Source organism: Halichoeres trimaculatus, unplaced genomic scaffold, assembly GCF_033239565.1.
Source record: "Halichoeres trimaculatus isolate MK-OKI-2021-1 unplaced genomic scaffold, fHalTri1.1 fHalTri1_scaffold_17, whole genome shotgun sequence".
Lineage (NCBI taxonomy): Eukaryota > Metazoa > Chordata > Actinopteri > Labriformes > Labridae > Halichoeres > Halichoeres trimaculatus.
Genome location: NW_027437195.1, coordinates 15,013,121 through 15,036,663, shown reverse-complemented (window position 1 = coordinate 15,036,663; position 23,543 = coordinate 15,013,121). Strand labels below are relative to the sequence as shown.

General features: G+C 40.1%; 3 protein-coding genes across 9 annotated transcripts in view; 2 read left to right on the top strand and 1 right to left on the bottom strand.

The window, feature by feature from the left end:
• The first annotated feature begins 1 nt into the window (after position 1).
• fam161b (FAM161 centrosomal protein B) lies at positions 2 to 8,173 on the top strand. Of its 4 annotated transcripts, none has more exons than XM_074691877.1 (9): positions 2 to 42; positions 1,735 to 1,971; positions 2,281 to 2,741; positions 3,008 to 3,309; positions 4,413 to 4,543; positions 4,618 to 4,785; positions 4,893 to 4,992; positions 5,076 to 5,218; positions 7,321 to 8,173. In XM_074691877.1, exons 2-9 carry the CDS (start codon positions 1,754 to 1,756, stop codon positions 7,328 to 7,330), a joined length of 1,533 nt encoding a protein of 510 aa, XP_074547978.1. In that variant the 5' UTR covers positions 2 to 42; positions 1,735 to 1,753; the 3' UTR covers positions 7,331 to 8,173. The 4 variants fall into 4 exon arrangements, with proteins under 4 accessions (XP_074547978.1, XP_074547976.1, XP_074547977.1 ...); XM_074691875.1 differs by having other exon boundaries at positions 6,440 to 8,173; XM_074691876.1 differs by having other exon boundaries at positions 5,469 to 8,173.
• Positions 8,174 to 8,708: 535 nt separating this feature from the next.
• Positions 8,709 to 12,250, top strand: ngb (neuroglobin). Of its 2 annotated transcripts, none has more exons than XM_074691886.1 (5): positions 8,709 to 8,935; positions 9,029 to 9,258; positions 9,661 to 9,769; positions 9,869 to 9,988; positions 10,107 to 12,250. In XM_074691886.1, exons 2-5 carry the CDS (start codon positions 9,161 to 9,163, stop codon positions 10,257 to 10,259), a joined length of 480 nt encoding a protein of 159 aa, XP_074547987.1. In that variant the 5' UTR covers positions 8,709 to 8,935; positions 9,029 to 9,160; the 3' UTR covers positions 10,260 to 12,250. The 2 variants fall into 2 exon arrangements, with proteins under 2 accessions (XP_074547987.1, XP_074547986.1); XM_074691885.1 differs by having other exon boundaries at positions 9,640 to 9,769.
• Positions 12,251 to 19,836: 7,586 nt separating this feature from the next.
• Positions 19,837 to 23,543, bottom strand: part of tmem63c (transmembrane protein 63C) — a 40,430-nt gene continuing 36,723 nt past the window's right edge. For all 3 annotated transcript variants that reach the window (XM_074691750.1, XM_074691752.1, XM_074691751.1), the window contains exon 23: positions 19,837 to 22,037. In XM_074691750.1, the coding sequence (XP_074547851.1) occupies positions 21,807 to 22,037 (231 nt within the window). In that variant the 3' untranslated portion in view covers positions 19,837 to 21,806. The remainder of the gene's footprint in view (positions 22,038 to 23,543) is intronic.

The window sequence follows — 23,543 nt, the reverse complement described above, 5'->3', positions numbered from 1 at the left end:
TATACCAGGGACGCTGCTAATGCCACAGAACTGTGCACAAGTGTACGTGAGTTTAAACACTTTTTTTGTCAATAATGTAGGAATTTTATGATTTGTTGATAAGTAATAGACCCTAAAGTCTCTACAAATACTTCGCATTTTAACTCGTTAGCGGAGTTGACGTTTTTTAGAGGACGTTTTCAGAGCCATAAAATACTTCCAAAAACTCGCTGTCTTCCTCTAGGATTGTGGCGACTCGTAACTTCGTCTTTATCTAAAATGATGAACTTTTTCCGTCATGTTCTTTCATGTGGTATTACAAACTGAGGAGTGTTCAAGAGTCCGGACTTCAATGCACGTTGAAACGATGTTTAACCATTGGCCTACGTTTCTATTTGAGCGTCCAATGTCTGGTTGTTATGGTAACCAGTTCACACAAACTAAAGATGGAGCCGACAGCAATTATTGTTTGCAATAAGCTACAAGGTAGTACCATTTTTTCATAATACAAGTGAAAGGCTATCGATTGTGCCTAAATATTTTTTGTCAGATAATCACAATAGGTCAATCAGTGTTATAGTAACATGAAAATACAGACAAGAATTTATTATCGATGTTATTCCGAACGTTTTAGAGTGGATTGCCAAAGTGAGAGGTACCCCTTTTCTTCCCTATTTTTCTTTGATAGCCAACACTCCAGTGATTTATTTTTGTTCACTTTCTGTCTTTGAATTTAACTTAAAAAAAAAAAGAAAATTAAAGCTTTCCCATAAAAAATGGTGTAACCTTAATACTGAAAAATAACAAACTATATTGAGAAATGATTTCTATCGTGGAAAGAGGAATAGTTGAAAGAAGTCCAGTCTTTGCAAAAGTAAGGTTGCATGATATTCGTTTTAAAATTGTCAATGCCAATACTTGGTGAGCAGATCAGCTGATGATATCCACCATTATCACATACATACGTGATGGTGATAGCATGTCGTTTTTTTGTTTGCATTTCTTAAGAAAACGAAAATTTAATGTTAGCTTCAATTGTTCCATTCCTATACTGTCAAATATACATGGGTGTCTCAGCCAGTATCATGTAATGGATGGATTTTTATTAATTGACTGAATAGAAAATACATATTGTTATACTACAGATTTCAGAACAGGACTGATATTTATTTTTGAAGCAGTATTTACATTATTCTGCACATCGTTACAGATTTTGTATCAAACACTTGCCAGTAACTGTTTGATACACTGCTTTTTAGACAGGAAAGGCAATGCTGTTCAGAAAAAATTTCGGCGAAATGGTAGTTTGCAGTCCTAAAGTAAACATCTGAATGGATGCTACTGCTGAAAGCCTGTACTTAACTGCTTCAATTACCAAATGCTCTAAAATTCCTCGACAACAGCAACACCAAGGAGGGTGCCTGCAGAGTCTGCAGACATTAATGGTGCAAATATTTTTTAAATGGCTTGAAGCTGCTGCCACAGGGCAACGTGGTAGAAGAAACAGGTTGCACAAAATATTGTCTTTTTTTTTTTTTTTTTTTTTTTTTTTACATTTCTCACATGAAATAATCTCAACATTCTGCTGTGACAAGTTTTATTCTGTCACAAAACACAACTTGCACATAATCTTGCTGTAAAACCACAGTCCAATACCTGAGCCCTGCTGCATCACAGAGCTATATCATGGTCACCTATACTTAACCTTTTTATACTCTCTTAGATTTTCTCTTATTCAGTTCCCTTATTTCTCAGTGTCACAGGTTAAAGAAATATGTCAAAGCTGGAGACCGTGCTGGAAGACGGACTCAGATCAGAGTTAATGCTTCAGCAGCAATTGAAGGCTCTACAAGAGGCCCTCAGAAAGCAGCTGCAGGATGCACAGAGGAAACAGACTGAAGAGCTGGAGAGGAGGATTCATCTGAATGCTCAGCTGTCAACTCATGGAGTCAGTGGGGCTGGTGACAGCAGTGATGTGAACCAACAAATTAAGTAGGTTTTCTTGAATTTCTTGCCTTTTTTCCAATCACACTCTATTTTCTTTTTTGGATCGAAGTCTTTTTATGTTTTATGTTTTATCACATAGAGGACAGCATGAACAGCAACAAACACATAGGACAGTTAGAGGTAAAAAAAAACAAAAACAAAACAAAACACCCCTGTCCTATTTCCCCCTCCTCAAATACAGGGTCATCAACATTTCACAAGACAAACAAAAAAATAAATAAATACAAAAAAAACACTCTTAAACACACAAGTGCTCTATCTACTTTCTTAAAGATTTCTGCTTTTTCATTCCAGAGATGATGGACTGAGGGGATCTACAATGAAACATCATGAGACTTTGCATCATCTCAGACCGTCAGGGAAGCCTAACTCGTCTCCTTCAGCCAGGGCCTGGGAACATGTTTCACCCAAGCCTTCCACACTAACTCCTTCTCAGTTAAGAAAAGAGAGGGAGGCTGAGGCTGAGTGTCAGAAGAAGTTCTGTGCGCTCCCTGTCCCAAGCCATGTCACTCAGCCTCTCTATCAGGAGCTGATGGAGCTGAGGGAAAAGGAGAGGAAGCAGGGCCATGAGCAGAGGAGGGATTTCTTGCTCACCATTCAAAAACCCTTCAGCTTCCATCAGAGAGAGAAAGAGAAGAAAGAAAAACTGGTAGCCATGTTAAACCGAGCTGCATGGGATCAGATAAACAAGGTTTCTACTGTGAGGAAACCTTCAAACAAAGAGTCAAAAGACTTGTCTCACCCTAAACACACAGGTGGGTTTGCTCACATTAAAGTTTGTTATGAAATTAGAGTTAATCTGAAAACCTAGTTACGTTAACCTCATTGAACAGACAAAGAACATCAACTAACCTTTATTTATGTGGAGCCAAATCACAACAGACTGTCAGTTTATGTACAGAGCAGGTCCATTGTTGTAACTAGTAGACCATTAGATGTTGATGGTGAATACATGTGTCTGTTACACTTAACATAATGAAATGATTCCATCATTTTCCCATTTCATTGTTTTTGTGTACAGACCAGGATCTCAGCAAACAAGTCACCACCCTAACAACAGTCCGTCAGAAAAATCCTGCTGTGCCTGGCAGCCCCAAACTTCGCACAGCTGACCGCACCAGAAAAGAAAAGTTGGGATTCCTGGATGAAAAGCCCAGCTTCCAGCCCAAAATCAAACACCAGGTCCCTGATTTCAGCAAGCTGCACAAAGCCTTGCAGACAGAGCGGCTGAAACAAACACAGAGCAAAGATGGGATAAAATGTCAGCCTTTTTCTCTGAGGACATCTGCGAGGGGAAGTAAGATGAGGCCTCAGAGCTCCCAGGTAAAACATTTACAGTACATGTATCCAGACATGTCGTTTGGTTTACTATTTAAAAATAATCTAGTTTACCTCAAACAACAGAGGAACATTTATAATTACTGCCCTTTTTCTAACTTTAATCTTTGATTATTTGTCTTCTTTTTTTAGAGATGTCATGGTTACCCTCTCTCTTGAGGTGGTCATATTGTTTGGCAGTTGTTTATGAAGCAATAGTTGACTTTCTTTAGTATGTAACATTTAACATGAAGATGTATAGAATAAGCCTTTGAAGAGCCGTCTCCACAGGACTTAAGTATGAAGACTTCCAGGGCGCCAGGCACCAGATGGCTACATGTTATAATTTTACTTTACTGCTCTGTGGATGGTTGGAGAGACACATCCACCCACCACTTCATCAAGTCAATGCATTTCTCTTCTTTCACAGGGTTAGAGAAACCACCTTCGGTTAAAGCCTCTAATATATCACAAGACAAACAGAGCAGATTATCAAAGTCTTTGCTTGTTTAAAAAGGGTGACATCACTTTGATTGCACAAAATGCTTCAGTCATTGTGGGCTGTAAATTTCTTTAATTTATTCCCTTTTCCCTTTCATTACTTCATAGAAAGTGATGAAGAGCTTTGACCTGATCACATCTAACTCCGTTTTATGCCTTTGCACATAACTTGTTGGGCTAAAAAGATTTACTGAATGGCTCAAGTTTGTCCTTGTCACGTGTTATTTTTGAGGCTGTTTAAATCACATCCCTCAGTTGTGGAGCTGTAAAGCTATTTAGAAAAAGACCAGTTAACCCTCTTCAGAGAGTAACTGGTTCCCTCCCTTCACAGTTGTATTTCAAACTTTGCCCACCACATAATTTATCAAGTTTCACCCAGCCTCACAGGAAAACTATAGAGCTTTTGATTATTTTTTTGGTGTTCTGTGCATGTGGGAATATCTTTTTTTTCCAAAGACCACATGTTTTTGTTTAAAAAAATATATATTTATGTCTGACGATAATTTATTCACAGGCTATGTTGGTCCAGGCTGTTGTTAATCTGCGAGTGTAAATCAGATGCTACTTTGCTTACTCAAGAGTTTTAATTCTAAGTTAATTCTCATCAGCCTCCTGCACAGATACCAAGAACAAATAACCTCAACAGAAGCAAGTCAGCAGGGACCTTAACATCACTGTCAACAGACACACTCCCCACGTACATCACAGATGCTGCCAGAAAGCGCTGTATGGCGATCAGGTGACTGCTACATAAATAAATATACTAAATCCTCAACGCTCGAATCCTCCTAAATGCAGATTGATTTTGAACAGGAAATCAATGGAGCTGAGGGAGAACAAGAATCAGGAGAGTCTGGACTGGTTGAAGATGTACCAAATGAAGTCCCAGGCCATGAGGAAGACAGTCACTCTTCATGCAAAGCTGCTGAACCCGCATAGAGACCTAAAAGAAGTGTGTGATGAAAGAGTACAGCAGCTTTGGTGAGTGCTGGTCAAGTGAGGCCGCTCATTTTCCATTTTTTTCGACCTTTGCAACTCCCATCACAACGACCACAACAGCCCCAGCTGTAATCTTTCTCTACATGAAGGCAGGCTGACCAACAAAGGATGAGAGCCTACACCAGGGAGTTACAGGACATGAAGGCACGCGTCAGTGAACGCCCTTATTTGTTTGAACAGGTGACACAGGTAAGCTGCACAGTAAAATGAGCACTTCATGTCTTTCTTTAATGACAAGCCTGCACAGTGAAACTCTGGGTTTTTACCTGCAGAAAAATGCGAAAGCTCACGCAGAGCAGGCGTACAGGGACAAGCTGAAGAAAGCTGGATTAAAGGAGCAATTTGTCAAAGAAAAAGGAGGGTCAGCCTGGTCCAGATCCTGGGAGGACACAGATGAGAAAGACATTCAGAGCAGGTATGCTGGGTGGGAATTTTGATGGAACTTGTTTTACTTCCACCATGTATTACCGCTGTGTCTGGTAAATATATATATAGCACTGTTGCTTCAGAGCCAAGGACTTCCTGTGGTTAAGATGCATTACATTACATAATTTTCTGAGCTTGTCCTGCTAGTCCCTAGTGAAGAAAAGGCAAATACTGAAGCCAAGCAAAAGTTCGACATAATTACAATATAGTCATTTTCTAACCCAACATGTCTGATTTAGGGATGAAAATGTAGAGGATGGAAAGAAAATTGAAGATGTGGATGAGAAGAGCGTGAAGTCCAAAGAAGAAATGCCATGATCAAAAAGGGTTTAGGCGGCACTGAGTTTTTTGTGGCCTCCCCGCTAGAAAACAACGCTGTCCTCAAAAATGATTCATGTCACGGCTGACTGTCCGCAGCAAGCGTTTGGTAGTTTAAGACTTCCAACTATAAATTATGAAATTATAAAACATTCTGGACTTAACAATTACAAATGTATGCAGCACTACTTTGGGAAAAATGTTTATGGATCTATATATGTTTATGAGAAGGAAATATTTTATATGCCAGGAGTTTTACAGACACACATATATAGACATAAGCATATACATTTACTCAGGATCTACATGACATTTAAGTTGAATAAATTCAAAATACAAAAAGCTGCTTTTGGGTTTAAGACCACAGTTTTTCTGAAGAATATAAACTGTAATTTAGGGAATTATGATACTTGGTTACCAGAATAAACAGTTCAACAACAACACGTTACATTGTTGCATCAATTTTTGTTTCACCCACTCAGCAGGAAGAAGCCTCTGAGATCAAATTAAAAGATTACTGAGTCCATAATGTCTATTTCACTGCTGGGTTCCTTAAACAAATCATGAAAATGACACTTTTTTAATCCTACAGGTCCCATAAGGACACCCAGGGTCTGACATGAGTCTTTCTTAGATGTCTGGTTAAAGGTCTCCAGTTGTTTCTTTTGCCGTGCAGCCTAAATAAACGTCCCGCTGAGACCATTCAAGTGGTCTGCACCAAGCCCATAGACCCACATCAAATATGCTTATACACTGTAAACCTGTGCTTAGACAGCTGACTTCCAGGAATTTTAGAAATCATTTTAACATACAAACCACATGGGAATGTCTGCCTATCTTAACCATCATAATCAAAAAGCCATCATGCATCACATATGTTTGCTTTTTGTAGGCCACTGTGTCATGCTTTGAGGCTGAAGGCAGTGTTTGTACCAGTGTCAATCAAGACATCCTTAAAAAAGCATCTCACATGAAATTACAATACAATTAGCCTTTCCAGACTCGTGTGCATATCTACAGAGGAAGGCTGCTGAAGGAAGGTTTTAACTGTATTCAGGGTGAGTTATGCACCTTATTTTGTATGGTAAAAAAGTCAAAATGTGGTCGTCTTGTGCTTATAGATATAATGAATAAGCATAATGTCCCTACCAATAAATCTCGAACATCACATGACAGTGCTTCAAGGGCTTTATCCTCTCAGGTTGTCATGGGAACCATGTTTCCCTCCCCACTCTGCCTTTTAGGCCCCCAGGAGAACGCTGTGCACCTCTGATTCCCCTGATGCACGGCTGAAAACACAACCAATCTCTCTCAACCTGCTTGGCGTTATAGGAGTGAGAAGCTTCCTCCTGTGAAATGTGTGCTGATGCAGACGTCTGTGACCTCTCTGTAAACAAATTGGGGAGCCTGGAATGCACTCGGAAGCTGAAAAAGGGAACAAACACATCTCATTTAGATTAATGAGAGGCTGTGTGCTAGGCAAGCAAATGTTATGATCACGCTGTTTGAGGAGTGGCTCCGCCTAGCAGATGAACAATATAATTTCACCAAGGTGGTACGTTCAGGTCTTTTATTTTTCCAGCTGCTTTAAGATATAGAAATTCCCACACAGTTAATTATGTAAATGCTTGGGTTGTGAACGTACGCAGCTGAAGAAACACCTTAAAATAGATGATGTGGGCCTCAGAAGGATTCAGTGTGTCAGTGCATTCTCATGTTTGATTTATTTCTCTGCTATGTTTGAACCCGACTGCCTGCACCTTTCCCCTGCAGATACCCCTGAGTCTCTCTACACCACATCACCTCATCAAGCCCGCCCACCTGCACACCTGTTCCCACATTCCCATCAGCAGCTTATATAACAGTCTAATTACCTCTCCTGCCTTCATGTGGGACTCATTCTCTCTAGCCATCTCAACTGGATCATGGAATAGAATAGAATAGAATAGAATAGAATAGAATAGAATAGAATAGAATAGAATAGAAGAAAAAATACTTTATTTTTTTCCCGGGTGGAAATTCAGGAAGACTCACATCAGCAATCAAGAAAACAAAAGTAAGAAAGTGTATAGAAAGTGCAAAAAAGTCCATAAGAAAATAGATGATGACAGCTTGTCCATCATTGTCCAGTTCAGCCAGCCTCCACCTCCACAGGGTCCAGGACTGAGCTTCTTCAGCAGTCTGTTCAGTCTCTGTCTCCTGGATCCTGTCTGCTCACAGCAGGTGAAGCTCTTCATATGTGGCGTTGGTGGGTTAGCATGGCTAGCTTGTCCATCCTATTGGAAATAGATCTTATGTTCCCAATAACGATGGAAGAACAGGTTCATGTCATCATTTCTTAGCTCACACCTGAGAACCAACACGTCGTCCTCACCTCCTGCTCCTCACCTTGTGGGGAAACATCAGGCCTTGCACCAGTTAGCATTGTCATGCTACAGGCTGCTAACAGCTGATTTCACATGTAAACAATGCAGCCATGGTTACATGTGGGATCCCCAGAGAAACACAGGAGAAAAGTAGTAAAAATATCGCTGAAGACAAAAACCAATTTGGTATCAATGACCAACAAATGAACCATACAAAGTAATGAGCCACTCCAAATACAAAGATTACGAAAAAGAGACGAGAAAAAATTACAAGAAATGGACAGGGAAAAGAGAGCTGCTGCAACAGGCAGCCACAACAGGGCTACGCCTAGCAACAAGCTAGCAAGCCTAGCAACAATTATCCTGTCTTGTCTTCCTTGACTGCTTTTTAAAAATGTAAACCTGCACACACTTGCTGTTCATCAGATTAGTTTCAGAGTCCCCTTTTTAGAATTAACAGTTTTTATTATGCTTTTACATCTGCAGCTCCTCTCCATGCACTGTTGTGTTTTCTTTTAATTTTCATGTTCATATCATTGTCTTGTTACCTAAAATTATGTTGTTAGTTAAGGCTGATTTTTTTTTAAGTTTGGTGTATTTTATGGCTCCATGTATGGAGTCCATGTGTTTTAGTCCTTGGTTCACCTGCAGGAGGAGCTGTGGCTCGCTGCAGCCTCTCTGGAGCAGAAGAGAGAGATCCCTCTTTTTCTCCTTCAGTGGCATGAATAATATCCCCCGTGCTGGAGAGAGAGCACATCAAGAGGCAAACGGGGAAGGGGACAGAGAGAGATAGCAGCCAGTGTGGCAGATAAGAGCGTGGCAGAACTTGTCTCCCTGACTGCACCACAGGGCCAGGGGAGGATTGGGAGCAAGTGCACCAGTGTCAAACAAGGCTGCTGCTTGCACACACAAAAAACACACTTACTCACATACAAACACACACACACGCACACACACTCTCAGACAGATCCCTCAGCCTGGCTGCACCAGAAGAAGTTCAGAGAGAAGACTGACCTCAGGAGGTACAGTGTGCTTGCTTCTCTCTCCTTAAATCTGAAACATTTCCTTCAAAATCAGCCTTTACTCTCACTTGATTCTCCATCTTTTTTTTTCAGGCAGAAGAAGTTTCTTCAGTGGATTACCTGGTGTAACATGACTTTCTTCAAACAGCGCCATCTCATCCTGTAGAGGAGTTGTGTGTCTCCCTCTCTTGAAGAACTTGCCTCGTGTTTAAAGCCTGAGTGAGGATGGAAGAGCTGTCAGGGAAAGACAAGGAGCTGATACGAGGCAGCTGGGAGAGCCTGGGCAAGAACAAAGTTTCTCATGGGGTCATCATGTTTTCCAGGTAACATTTACACCACCAGTATCATTTAACCAGGAAGAGAGTAAAGAGACTTGTGAAAGATGACGTCTCATATCTGTGCAACAACGTGAGCATTAAAGCTTTTTTAAACAGGAGTAATCGTATCTTGCTGTTTTTGTGTAGTTACTCAACAGCTGTGTTGGTAGAATGAACCTTGGTGTTGAGAGATATCCGAGCCAGATCTTTCTCTGCACACTTTCACTATCTAGGGACCGGAAGCTTGACTTGTTGCTTGGCGACGAGCTGCAATAATCCACAATTTACTTTGAGACAGCTGCGGCTAAATCCAAGACAAGCTGGAGAGATTTGTAGATGCATGATTTACAGATTGATTTTGTGGATGTGTGTAAACCTATAGAACAGTGTGGTCTCTATCTGTGGTAGACTGTTTGAGCTGGACCCTGCACTCCTCAGTCTTTTCCACTATAACACAAACTGTGGCTCCACACAAGACTGCCTCTCCAGCCCCCAGTTCCTGGAGCATGTCACCAAGGTGAGCTCTGTTCACCACACCAGCACTAAATCCAGTCACATGCTGTGCTTGTGCATGGTCTGAAACTCTCTGCATGTGTGTGTTCGCATGTGATCCCAGGTGATGCTGGTGATCGATGCAGCAGTCGGCCACCTGGATGACCTTCACTCCTTGGAGGACTTTCTGCTCAACCTTGGGAGGAAGCATCAGGCAGTGGGAGTCAACACACAGTCATTCGCTGTAGGGGCAACGTTTCATCACACAGCTCCAAAAAGCAATTACACGAGTGAATGACCTGTGACAAAACATTGTGTGAAAATAATACAGAGTGTTTCCTTGGTTTTCTTTTTGCTTTCAGGTGGTGGGTGAGTCCCTCCTCTACATGCTGCAGTGCAGTCTGGGACAGGCCTACACGGGGCCGCTGCGTCAAGCCTGGCTCAACATGTACAGCATCGTGGTAGCAGCCATGAGCCGAGGCTGGGCCAAGAACGGCGAAGACAAGGCGGACTGAGGTGCACAGTGGGAGCTGCTGAGCAGTTGCTGTCAAATCACTCAACATGGTTGCCATGGGATAAGGTTGTGTAACTTGCAGCGTCGTGGCTTTGGCTGCTGTACATTTGCTCTGTGAGTGGGGTCGCATAGCGTAGCAAATGCTCGGTGTGATTACACTTTACACTCGTATGGACCAATCACAGAGTTTATTTTCTTTGTTGTGGATGTTTAACTGCCAGGCAGTGGTGCTGTACAGCTGTGAGGGTTGGAGCCAGCTTGGTTCAGTTCCTCTGAGTCCGGGGACACTCTGAGAAAAAGCTACGAGGATAACTGTGGAGACTTAATGTATATAATGAATCTGATATATCTACTCACATGATAACAGTGACTGCCGTGGTCTTTGTGATGTATCTTAAATGAGTTGCACAAAAGAAAAGAAATAAATAATACATTTAGGCATCACACACTACTCAAACTGTGGTGTTACTGTGGCCAGCATTGGCAGCTCTCTTTCTAACTGGAACACAGTGATACTTTACAAAACGTGTTCAGAGTTTTGGGACGAAGCAATGTTTTTTTTCCCAAAAGAAAATACTTTCCCAAATCTTCATTGTTACTGTGCTACATGATATATTACAGTTTTTTTCTATTGTCTGTGACTTTGTCTAACATTTAACTTATTGAGAGGAAAAATTCAAAATAACGCTACATGTACTGACAAGAACTGTTACACTCTGATAGCTTTCTTCAGAAACTAATGACTGTTAAGGCGTGCAAGTGCACCTTACTCAACATGGTGTGTGACTCCCTCCTCAGTGGAGGGTGTGAGTATTTCCGTAGGCTTTGGTTGACTGTTAAACTCTAACAAATAGACTGTTACACTTACAGAGTTTGAAAGTGAAGCTCCAACTATCGTAGAGACAGTATAACATCTTATACCTTAGATATCAGTCTCTGGTCATTGTTATTGTGTGGTTGTTCTGTTGTACTGCAGTTGCTTCTCAGTAACGTTTATTGACTGTTATTGTGGCTATATACAAAACATAACTTCAGCTTTAGAGGTGAAGATAAGGAGATAAGTGGGTTTCAAAGTGAACGTTTGTTTTGGATTTTAAAAATGGAGAAAGCTAATTTATCAAAGTACAATTAAAAAGCAAATAATACAGAGAAAATATTAATATCCTGCCTAATATTATGCTATGTGTATCATCCTCAGCTGTTATTTACATCCATAGTCATAATGCCAAGTAACTTATCAACAGAGCGCCAAGTATTCGATAACACCATACAACTGTTAATCCAAGCTGCTGATATGTGGTTATGACTTAAGTCTGAGTTTACATTAAAAAGTTTATTTTTATAATATAATACAAATGCTTCTGTATGTGTCGTTAGAGTGTTGATTTTTTTAAAATGTGATTTACAGTAGAGTTCACCCTCCAGGTGTTATAACTTGTTTACCCTGCTGCTTCATATCAGGTTTTTTTTGATCATATAAACTTATAAATGTGCAATTCTTTCAGGAAAGTAAAAAAATTGAGTTTTATTGAACTGCTTTACCCCTGCAGAGTATTTTTAGATTGTGATTTCCAGCTCACAGGTTTAACGTTAATTAATCGACTGTGTAGATGGTGTGATGATAGTAATTTAGTACACAGCCTTATGCAGGTTGATATCCTCCATGTCTTTTTTTCTTTCATTTATCTTAAACTGTGTCTTTGAGCAGACATGACTGACATCTGGCATGTCATCCTGTGAACATCCAGCTCTGTACATATTGGCTGTGTAACTGTCTACCTCATCATTATTAGCTGCTACTGAACAGCGATGACTTCACCTAGTTATCCTTCAACCAAAAACGCACAATATTATTGTTATTGTTGAAATTATTAATAGGGTCAATGCAATCATGCTCTCTTTGTAAGCTGGATTATATCCTACACTTTAAGAACAACATGTTGTGTGCTTACTTGAGACTAAATAAAGTGATCTATGGATATTTTACTGCTACTCGAGGTCAGTGTGTTTTCCTCCGTCTCTCAGATTGTTTTTCACAGACCGATGATGGTTACAACACAGTTGTCAGCATCTGAAAATCAATTACATGATGCTTGATTTCCTTCCCACTGACTGCCCATGCCCCAGTGTTACATAAGATACAAGTACCGAATGGCTCATCGCTCTTGGCTACAGAGACGAGGGTGACTTAAGGGACATCAGCCCACTTACTCATGCAACTGCACAATGTCACATTAACGCTGTTTACAGAATTTGATAAAAGAAATTTCAATTCTAGATTTCTTTTTGTTTAAATATCAAGTAAAATCCATCAGAGATAGCTGCTTGTGTTTCTGCCTGGTTATTGGTGTCTGTGCCTGTGTCCTTAAGGTGGAAAAAGAGAAAATGAGTGAGATGAAAAGGGGAGCGTTGATGTAATGAGTTATCTGCACACAGGGCGCATTTATCCAGTAGAAACAATTTGTTTGTATCATTGTAAAAGTCACATCCATGAGCTGGCTGTCTGTTCTGCTGATGGAGCTGTGGCTGACATGGCCTTAATCTGTCTCTCTGAACATTATCCTCACTCACTCTGTCCCACTGAGATGCTGCTGAAACTCTGCATCTTGCTTCAGCCTCCACAAAAACACTGACCCAGAGTGTTTAGATCTTGGCTTGGTGGACACTCTGACCTGACCTTCAAATCATTACAATAAACGGCGGTTTGTTGCCTTTGTGGTCAATCAATAATTCATCCCCAGAGTACAGGATTAGCTTGTTGTGTTCAAGGATTTGCCCTGGAGAGAAGTCTGTGAGGAAAGACATCATCATATTTTTAGAAAGTCTGCAATGTGTTTTGGTATTGCGGGGTATTGAGTGTTGTCATGGCAACTGTAAGATGAGGGTCCAGAGGGTGATGTATTTGTGTGTGTATGGATGTGGATGACAAAAAAAAAAGGTATGATTTGATGACTTACTTGTTATAAATCATACTGGAGAGGGGGATGAGGAGTGGGAGAGTCAATCAAGTTTGTTCTGTTAGCTTTCTCAGCAGGAGCTGCCCGTTGAGCATTCACCACAATAACCGTCCATTAGCAAGTTAAAGGATGGGAACGCTGTTGGTTGTGCATTTTGTGACTGAAGATCTCCACTATCCCACATTACTTTTGGAACTAACCAGTTGATAAATATTAAATATTAATAAATATTAAATATGATTTTTTTTCTATTGACTCATGGGTTTGATAGCTCACCCATGCTCGCCCTAGAAAAATAACATTAGGCCATAAATTTGCTCCTGTATTAACTTTAATACCAAGTGAAATGAATATGATGTTTATTAAAATTTTCAAGTTTGACCCATGTGCCATCTGTTTACATGGAGGATGTTGGCTTTAGGACCTTTCATACCACAGCCAGTCAGTTTTCTTAGAGCATTTATCAACACTTCAGGTCCATTTTACGTCTTTGCTCATGTTCTTCTAAACCTCTTGGTTTGTAATTCAAGTGTGTCAAACATACCACGCATGAACACATTTTGGGTCGAAAATGGACTGGAAGGACTAAAAAGCTTCCCAGGTTTACTTTGCTAGTGTTTGATATGAGTTAAGAGTGTGAACTTGGGCAACAGAGGAGCTCTCCAGACATGAAATAAGGCCCTGAATTACAACCATAGGCTGTAAAAAACATGGACGTAGTTTCCCTGACGTCACCCGTCAGTTTCTGAAACTGAGGCTGCGTTCCAAAGCCCAGGTACCTTGCCTTGCCTTGCCTTTGTAGGCAGTGCCTCCGAAGCCACTTCCTTCCAATCCAAGGCAAGTGTCCTGCCTCTGCTCAAAAGGAAATGCTAATGGAATCAAAAACCGCTGAGTTAGAAAAAATTCACTCCCTGAACAGTGTATTCCGATTGTAAAATGAACAACTCATACAGGGGACGTTATTTGAACCAGGCTGTAAATATGTTAATTTCTGCTTTGGTTTGGTGTGTATATGACTTCCTGTACTTCTGGAGCCAGCCTCAAGCGGACACTCGAGAAACAGCAGATTTTAACACTTCTGTCCTGTCTCATATTCTTAGACCAGAGGTTGCCGCTTGATTTCAACAAACGATAATGCTGAATCATGATCAGTTTCCCAATGTGGGTTGGGTTTTTCTGCCTAGCGTTATGTGAGTAGTTAACTTGTAGAGTATTCTCTGTCTCTTCCATTCATCACAAATTAATTTATTGACCTCAAATTGAATTTGAGTGTTTCTTGCTCCAACATTTCATCCTGCTCCTCCTGGCATCAATTTACATCATATGCTAAGTGTTTCTCAAATTTCTGACCTCATTTTTAGCCTTGTAGTGTCTCCGGTGCAGAAGGACAAAGATAGGCTGCACCATGTTGAAATAAAAAAAAAAAGACTTTCAGACAGTTTTGTGGACACCAAACCAGGTACAGCCTGGAAAATATGACAAATTGTGACTGCCAGCATGGGCACCTTTAGAAATCTTTCTCGAGCTGGTTTCTCAGTTGTATTCTCTTGTTCAGGTAGCTCTAAAAGTGGGTCAAATATTAAACCACATTTGGATACCTTAAAGAACCCCATATGGGAGTAACAACATATCCAGCAGGATGCAGAGATGTGGACCTTTGGAAGTATAAGGGCAGGAGGAAGGCAAACAGCACCACCAGAGGAATTCACCTTTTACTGAGAAGCATACTCACAGTTGCCAGGGGTGACAGGGGCATGTCAGGGACTTTCTTTCTTTTTATAAAACCCTAGCAACAAAGAAGAACTATACAATATGTCAGGTATTTAATCTTTTTTTGTTTGTTTCAAGGTCCCCTTGGATGAAAAAAAAATGACCTATGCAGTCCAAGACAATTCTTTAAAGACTCTGAGCTCCCCTTTGCTTGGAGCAGCTTCAACCATTGGCACTGTGCTGCCGCAACTTTACCATGTGTTTTGGGTAAAAGCAGATGTTCATACAATTAATTCCCCCATCCAGCTTCACATGTGGTTTAAGGAACCAATGAGTCCTGTTTAAGGTTTTCAAAGGTTTGAGTCAAAGCTAGCTCATGTGCAATTGTACTGCTCCAAACGCTTCATCAACATGCACCTGCATTCACAAGTCAAGACTGCTGGGTGATAAAAGATGATCTATGGTTAACAATTTAAAGCACTATCCCGTCTGTTCTGTAAACATGAGACCATGCTGGTTAGTTTAGAAACAGATCTATCACTCCAGTTAAAAGGATTTTATTTGTGCAGTGAGTCTTGTTGGTACTTTTTATTATAAACTTTTTGCAGTTAGATTGTAACAGGCTAACAGTCACATATGGTAAAGCCACTGTGAAGTCAATTAACTGTTTGGCTGCTTGATGAAAATGTTTCTTTAGATTACAAATCAAAGGTGAATTTGGGACATTTTTTCATCTGACTCTTTAACCTCAGGACCCATCTGCTCGTGTCTGATAACAATGGGCTGCTTTTTCAAGTATAGCCTGTGGTTTATGGTAGACAACATCCTGCCACGACTATCTTCCCAAAGTCCAGTTAGCAAAGTGAGAAGCTCACTTGTTGGGTTTGACAGTGAAGCCAGATACAAACCTTTATACATGTCTGCAAGACAACCTTTTTCTCAGTCTCAGTTTCACTGTTAATAACAAGTTCTATATTTTCCTGTGATTTCTTGCCATTAGAGCGCTTATTTGTTAAGTGGAGGCTGGGTCTCATTATTTCTGAATTCCCTGAAGTCAGGGAACTTATACTCATCTGTCTTTAAAACAAACGAGATTGTTCACTTGGGTTTTAAATGTTATCCAGAACAGGTAGTTAGCTGTACCTGCATTCAGATATCTGACACCTGTTAGAATTGGATTGTGGTCTCCTTGCATCATACACAGTTTTTCCTGCACACAGCAAAGCCTGTCATTTTGCGATTGGTCAGCAATACTTGGACTGCACATGTGAAATTTTAGGTTGAACCTCCACGTTGAGATTCTGTAACACAGTTTAGGCTCCATACCACAAGATGTCTTTTTTTTTTTTTTTTTTGAAACAATGGACATGCCACCTACTGGCCACTAAAAGTATTGCAGGCTAAGTCCCCTCTGTATTGGCTTTACCTTTGAAGCACTCAGCTCTGTGAATGATTTCCCTAACTTAGAGAGTGAGCATGCATGTGTTCACAAAAACATTTTGTATATTTTAACAATAGTCATAAACAAGCAGCCAGTATGCTTTGCACATTTCCTGGAGGCTTTGAATGCACATTCACTCTTTCACTAGTTCTTACCACATAAAACCTGACTCACTGCCGCTCAAAAACCCTTCATCATAGACCACAGCAGAGGGGAGCAATAAGGAGGTCACGCCACAAGATGAGAGGATTGGGCTGAATTGGTTTTAATTTCAGATCACAGCACTTCACTTTTGACAGATGAGAACTTGTTAGCCTGACAGAGATTAATCTGAAACACAGTCCGTACCCCAACCTCAGCCTTCTTCTTGGAGATCAAACAGAATCGAGAGGCCCACTCATGATACACAATTTACGACGGAGCGCATAAAACAGTGGACATGTCTGGAAAGCTAATGTGCCAGCAAATAAACCTCAGAGGGTCAAGCCAGCTGAATATGAACAGACAAAACAGGACACAGTAAAACTGGCTGAGCGCTAGAATGGACAATCCATCCTCGCTCTGCCATTAGAACCAAGAATATCCTAATAATTCTCATTTTGTATATTTCAAAGGAAAGCGTGTTTAATGATCTCTGAAACAAGCTTCGGAAAGAAAAACCACAGGATGTGCTGGTCAGAAAAGTTAACATGTTCTTTGATGTGTTTTTCTTCTTCTTCATATAAATGTTATTTCTGATTTCTCTGAACTGACCACTTCTTACTCTCTCTGCTCCCAGCTTCCATCTGTTTTACACGGCACAAAGAACTGGAATAACTGGAACTGGAAACAATCCTGGAAACATTACCCATCAAGTCAATCAGAAGCTTAACTGAGATGGATGATAATTCACACCTTCCTTGACACAGATGAGCATTCATTAGAATCCATTCTTTAAAGCAGTAGGAAGTGTTTTATCTCCTCTACGAGATGATTCACTGTCAGCCTGGCACAACTTATTGAACATGTTAGTAAAAAATAAAAACCCTCATAGATAAGACAACAAACCAAAATGAACCCTTAAAATATTTTTAGAATAGTGCACAGAGACCTCAGCCATACAACTTGGATGATCTGTGTGAGAGAAGAAAACAGAAGCTGAGAAAAAAAAAACAAATTAGGTCTACAAGAAGACACCAAGGAGGCCAGTTTTTGAAGAGGTTTTTTTTTCGACTACCTCATGTCTATGAGTCTGTATGAGTTGGTTTTAGCAGTTTTTTCTGTCAAATTCAATAAAAGCCAAGAGGTGATTCTTGAGCAGCATGTTGACTGTTTCTGCTAGAAGTGCGTTGGTTAATCGACAGATTAATCTACCATAAATAAATAAATAAATACTCATATCTTTAATATATTTGTTATTGTTGTGTTTTCATCTCTGTCCCACTCTTGACTTTTCAGTCCGTGCAGCATATTTCAGGCCATGCTGGATTGTCTCACATAAGGGAGTGTTTGTTCAAGGCACAGCGAGAGACATAAATGATTAACTACAATCAGTTTACATTCAGATTAATGGGAAAAACTTCTACCTCACTGCGAAGAAACAACTAACAACCCAAATACCCCTCAACATACACGGTCACTTCAAAACAAGATTAGTACTCGTCACCTCAAGGTTAAGGATATGGATGCGTAACTCAGTTATACAACATACAGTCTTCTACATGCAGTGGAGAGCAGGTTAATGCAACTGAAATCATGGCAGAGTGTGATAGTGCTTATTATCTGTGTAAATATTTGGAACATGATAAAAACCAAACCCTTAGCTGCAAAAAAAAGTCTCACCAACACTTAATGACAGAAAATAAACAAGTATGAGCCTTTGTGGAAATAAATCACCGATCTTCATTAGATATGGAAAATAAATGGACATTGAAATAAACATAACAACTAATAGTGTCTAATTTTAATAAATAAAAATATTGAATACCAAACTGCTGTCCAGCAAAATCAGATAAAGACCTCTTGTTAATTTTTGGGTGTGCTTTAAAAGTTTAGTCTTTGAACTTTGCTTGAGTTCTAATTTCTAGACATGAATGTGTTTCCTTTTTTTGCTGAGAGTTAGATGTGAAGATAATGTAAACTGAGCTCAACCATAGTCCTGCAGGTAGCCTTGCTCTCTCCAAAGATGATGCATGTCACAGTCGAGTGACTTGACAGCTCATCAGATCCAGAATTTATGACCAAACAGCTTTTCACATGGGTGGTTTGTGCCTCTGGCTTATGTTGCCTGTTGAACAATGGAGAAAATGATGGACAGAGCAACAGCTATCCAAAGTGAAGCCATAACTGTTACTGTGCATCAAGGTTGTAATAGTTAACTAAAACGAAACTAAAAACATAAACTAAGTTCTAAAACACATTGAAGTTAACTCAAACTAATGAAAACTAGAAAAGAAAACAAAAACGATAAGTAAACTAAAACTGTATCTTGTGTTCACAAAACTAACTGAAACTAATCAAAATTATAGACAAAATTCCCTTAGTTATAGTTTTGGCAATATTAATAGCCTTTAGGATTTAAATTAATCTGACACATTTTCGCAACCAATTTTAGACGGTTTTCGGCAGTTGTCAGCGCCATACGGCACCATCACATCAACGTACTGGGACGTGCTTGTTTACTGCACTGACTGGCTGTGCTGCGACGAATCGAGAGGAGCAATGAAACAGAGCATCTGTAATAGTTAAATTGTTACAGAGTCCAAGTTTTTATTTATTGAAGCTCATATTATATTGTTTTTTTTTATAATTTATGTTCATATCATTTTATGTAATTTATGTTCACATTATTTTATATAGTTGATGCTAACATTTTTTATACTAAGTTTATATTATTTTCATGTGTTTAAGGCAGCAGCCAACATTTCAGTATCAGCATTGACTGAGCTGTGAGCACTATGTTGGACTGGAAAATAAACAGTATTACAAAACATTTACTCTGACCTTTTTAAATCCTGCACCTGGTTAATAAGGTATGAAAAACTAAAACTAAACCTTGTTGCAAAAATCAAAACTAAATAAAAACTAGAATGCCTGCTCCAAAACTAATTAAAACTAAACTGTAATGGAAAATAAAATGTCAAAACTAACTTAAACTAAACTATAATGACAAATCCAAAACTATTATAACCTTGCTGTGCATTCACTCCAAAAGAGGCAAAAGTGGCAAGCACGGCCGAGAAAGCGGACAGTGGCCAAAGTGGCAAAATATTTTAGCTGCTTTTGGCCGCTCGTCACATAGCTGCTGTCAAAGTAAAATCGAACTTGTCATTTAAAGGAGCCACACAGTGGACTTCTCCACAGCGGCAACTCAAGTTTAAAGCATAGCATGAACATAATGTAAAATCACCATCTAATCAGTCACGAGCGGAGCAAGTGAAAACCAGGTCACCAGCGTCCGTTCAGATCCTGGCGCACAGTCCGGTATGAAAGGATCCAGAAGGATCCAGCAGGAGACTGTTTGATAATAAAAGTAACCTGCACCCCTGGCGTAAACCTCAGATCGTTGCTGAAAAAAGTTAGTCTGGAGCCCTGGCGTCATCTCATTCGAATGAAGCATGGAATGCTTGCATGCTAGGCTAGGCTAGGCTATGCTACGTCACTTCGCTATTTTCTGCTATTACTGCACATTTTTTTTTAACTCACCAGAGCAACCTGCCACCTCTGCAACACGATCCAAGGCAACATTTTTTTGTTGTCAGTCGCAGTAGCCAAAAAGGCAGACATTAAAAAGAATAGGATGAGCCCGAACACAATTTATGAGCTTTTTTCGGTATCCATGACAGAACTAGGAACCAAAATTACATGAGTTAATCCTTAGGGCCCTCTTGGTCAAAGGACATCTTTACTCTGATTGGTTGCCACCGTTTGCCGCTGAACTGCATCATAGCTAAATACCATAAAGTTGACAGAGGCTCGATTTCTCATCTGGTGCCGCTTTTGACGCTTTAGCCGCTCAGGACACCGGGCTCTCAATGAAAATGGATTAACTTCCGGTGCGCTTGCCGCTTTTGCCTTTTTTGCCTCTTTTGGTGTGAACGCTCGGTTAGAGGTCATCCTGGCGGCTTTCTGTTTTACAGGTCTTGAAGCCCACCTCTTTCAAGGTGGTAACGCATAAAATTAAAACGTGTAAAATAAAAGTTTCTCAACATTTTTAGTCATCATATTTGTTTTTATCATATTATTATATATCATTTTATTATAAGAACTGGAACTAGAGTCATTGAACTGTCCATAAATGTGTGTGTCTGCCACAAATCAACACATGAGTCTGATCTACTGAAGCAACCTGAGAGCTCTCAGGTGTTATCTGTAAGTTAAAGGTGAATTTAGCAGAAAGACTGTGATGTCATTCCCCTGGCTCCACATAAAGCAATATGTCAAGGTTGTGTTTTAGCTTCACATTAACAGAGGAGAGGAGAGAAAGGTGCAGTAGCTTCTTATTTACGGTAGAGAGATGAGATTCATATTATTTTTCTCATCCAGCTCTCAGCAAGAAAAACAACTTCTGTCTGCAAAAGTTAAACAACTCCTTTAAAATAAATGTGTTGGATCACAAACACAGCTGAAAAAGTAGATTCAGGACTACTCTGATAGAAACTGTCCAGCTCTGCGATTCCATGACCAATCCAAAGCACAATATCAATGACACCAAAAATACTGTAGCAAAAATAGCAACCTAGAATATTAACAGTAATAATTACAAACAAGCTGCAGGTACAGTCAAGCTGCTTGTGCCTCCTCAGAGAGAGCGTGCTTCTGTCACAGTACATCTCCGAGTTACATTCAGCCCTCCTCCCGTCTGTCTGCTCTCACTGCAGATGGCTTCACAACGAGCTGCCCTCGCCCTCAGCCTCGAGCTCTGCTGCTGAGGAACCAGATATCACCCGTGTCCAGACCACTGTGTCAGTCTGCCAGGGAGAGCCTGCTCACACCACCCACTCTGATGAGAACTTTCACCTCCACTCATCTCCAAGTGGCACTGTACAGACAGAATATCTGTGATGGAGCCTCTTCCCCTGTCACTTCCATTAGTTTCAACTTGCAAATGAAGCCTTAAAACTGGAGGGGATCCCTGACATGAGCATCCTGCAGTTTAACGTAAATGATCTGTGCATTTAGGGTGGAGGTATCCATTCTTAAGGTTGAAGTTAGTGTACAGCTTCAGGATATTTTGGCAAACTGCTGATTTGACTCTTCTGGTTTTGTTTGCCCAGATCCTGCTCTTCTAGTAGATCCAAGCGTCTGTCCTCTTCATGCCCCTCATCCTTTCTCCTGGTGTCAGGGTCCGAGGCAGCTTAACTGGAGCGTGAGGTCAGTAGTGAAAATGCAGCAGTGAAGCCTTTAGCAAGTTGTGCTCCCCAGCGAAGGAGAGGTCGTATCAGCTTTGGAGGATTTGGTGTTACTGGTAGCTGACTGGGCTGTCCATGAGAGGGCTGGAGCAGTAGGGTTCTGGAGGGTCTTGGAGTTCAGTTTCATGGGTCTGGGTGTGGTCTTCTTCACTCTCCTCTCCCTCCGCCGGGCAGTGGCTTGAACTCTGTGAACTGGCCATGGCGCCGTAGCTGTGGTGGGCTGGAGAGGGCATGGGGGTCAAAGCCAGCTCTGGCTCTAGGAGTACAGACGCCACAAACAGCTGAGGGAAGAGCAACATGAAGTTAAATAGTGCCAAACAATAAATCACTGCATTCAAGTAATATATGTTCAACATATGGTTTTAAATCTGTGTTTGTTTCCCCCTAGAGACAAGAGATGAATACTCTTAGACATGTTTATGCTGCATATTTTGGAATTTGTGTTATGACATAAATCTGAGCATCAAAGTTGAATTCACAATAACTAAAAAATGCATAGTCCTCTGAAAAACACTGAAAAAGAAACACAATAAAGTGCAGTTAGGTACTCAAGGATTACATCGCAAACTAGAGAAGCCCTCAGAGAGCGCAGTCCTCCACCAAGCATTTTGTGATTGTCACCAACACTTTAGTCCTACTTTAATGTTATACTCACTTTCAGCAGACTGTCTGCTACAATGTGTTGTTAAGTTGCAGGTTTGTAGATCATTTGCTTCCTGACAGTGTTGAACATGATGATGACCCAGTACATATTCCATATTCCAGATCTTAGTATCCAGAATATTGCCAGGATCTGGATTGTATTTTAACATCTGTCAGAAATTATGGTGACCTTGTCTTGTATTGTTTTGCAAAGCAATCTGACCATTTATGGTGGAGTTATATACACATATAGTGAAAACGGCCCTATCTCACAATGATGAAGAATCCTTTAAAAAATCCTGGATCCAGACGGTGATCCAGATCACCTCCAAAATTTGATCACTTCTTCCTTATCCCATTTTGAACATTTCCTGAAAATTTCATCAAGATCTGTTTGTTACTCTTGAATTACGTTGTTTACAGACAGACAAATAGACAAACTTACTTGTGTATTTGATTTTGCTGGGTAGATCTGTGTGAATTTTTATTCCTGCATTTGTTCAGGTTGTCTCGCCACTGCCTGTACAGGAGGCAGGATTTGTGGTACATGTGGCTTTGGAAGTCCTATAGACAGCTGCACAGTTTATTTTCTTTTTTTTTCCTGAATCAGGTTGACCCGTTATTGGTTGTGTGTATGATCTATTCAGTTATTGAGTTTTTTCTATTTTTTTTTAAATTTCATTTTATTGTATTTTTTCCCTATTTTTGTCTTTTTTCTTTTTCTTTTTTCTGTTTTTTTTTTAATCGCGTCTCCTCTATGAAAACTCACAAGCACAATTATCATTATTGTTATGCTATTTAAAAATCCCATTAAAAAACAAAACAAAAAAAACACACAAACAAAAAAAACACACACAAAAAAACACAGATGAACTCTCCCAAAAACACAGCCTCCAACATAACCTAAATATATATGTTTACTTCTTCTTTTTTCTTTTTATGCCTGTTCAAAGATAATTTTTCTTGACCTGGCTTTTCTTTTAAGATGCATGTGTTTGGTCTACCTACCAATTAAAAGATATTACCCTCACTAGTCACTGCAATAGCTACAGGCTGCTTAAATAAGTTATAAATATGTCTTATTAGCCTGAAATGTCAGTCACATTGGGCCTCATTTATCAATCTTGCGTGGGAATTGGCGTAGA

Coding starts and splice junctions, on each gene's coding strand:
- ngb (XM_074691885.1), top strand. CDS start 9,161: ATGGAAGAGCTGTCAGGGAAAGACAAGGAGCTGATACGAGGCAGCTGG. Junction 9,259..9,639: donor GGGGTCATCATGTTTTCCAG/GTAACATTTACA, acceptor CCTATAGAACAG/TGTGGTCTCTATCTGTGGTA. Junction 9,989..10,106: donor TCAACACACAGTCATTCGCT/GTAGGGGCAACG, acceptor TTTTGCTTTCAG/GTGGTGGGTGAGTCCCTCCT.
- fam161b (XM_074691875.1), top strand. CDS start 1,754: ATGTCAAAGCTGGAGACCGTGCTGGAAGACGGACTCAGATCAGAGTTA. Junction 4,544..4,617: donor AAGCGCTGTATGGCGATCAG/GTGACTGCTACA, acceptor GATTTTGAACAG/GAAATCAATGGAGCTGAGGG. Junction 4,993..5,075: donor TGTTTGAACAGGTGACACAG/GTAAGCTGCACA, acceptor TTTTACCTGCAG/AAAAATGCGAAAGCTCACGC.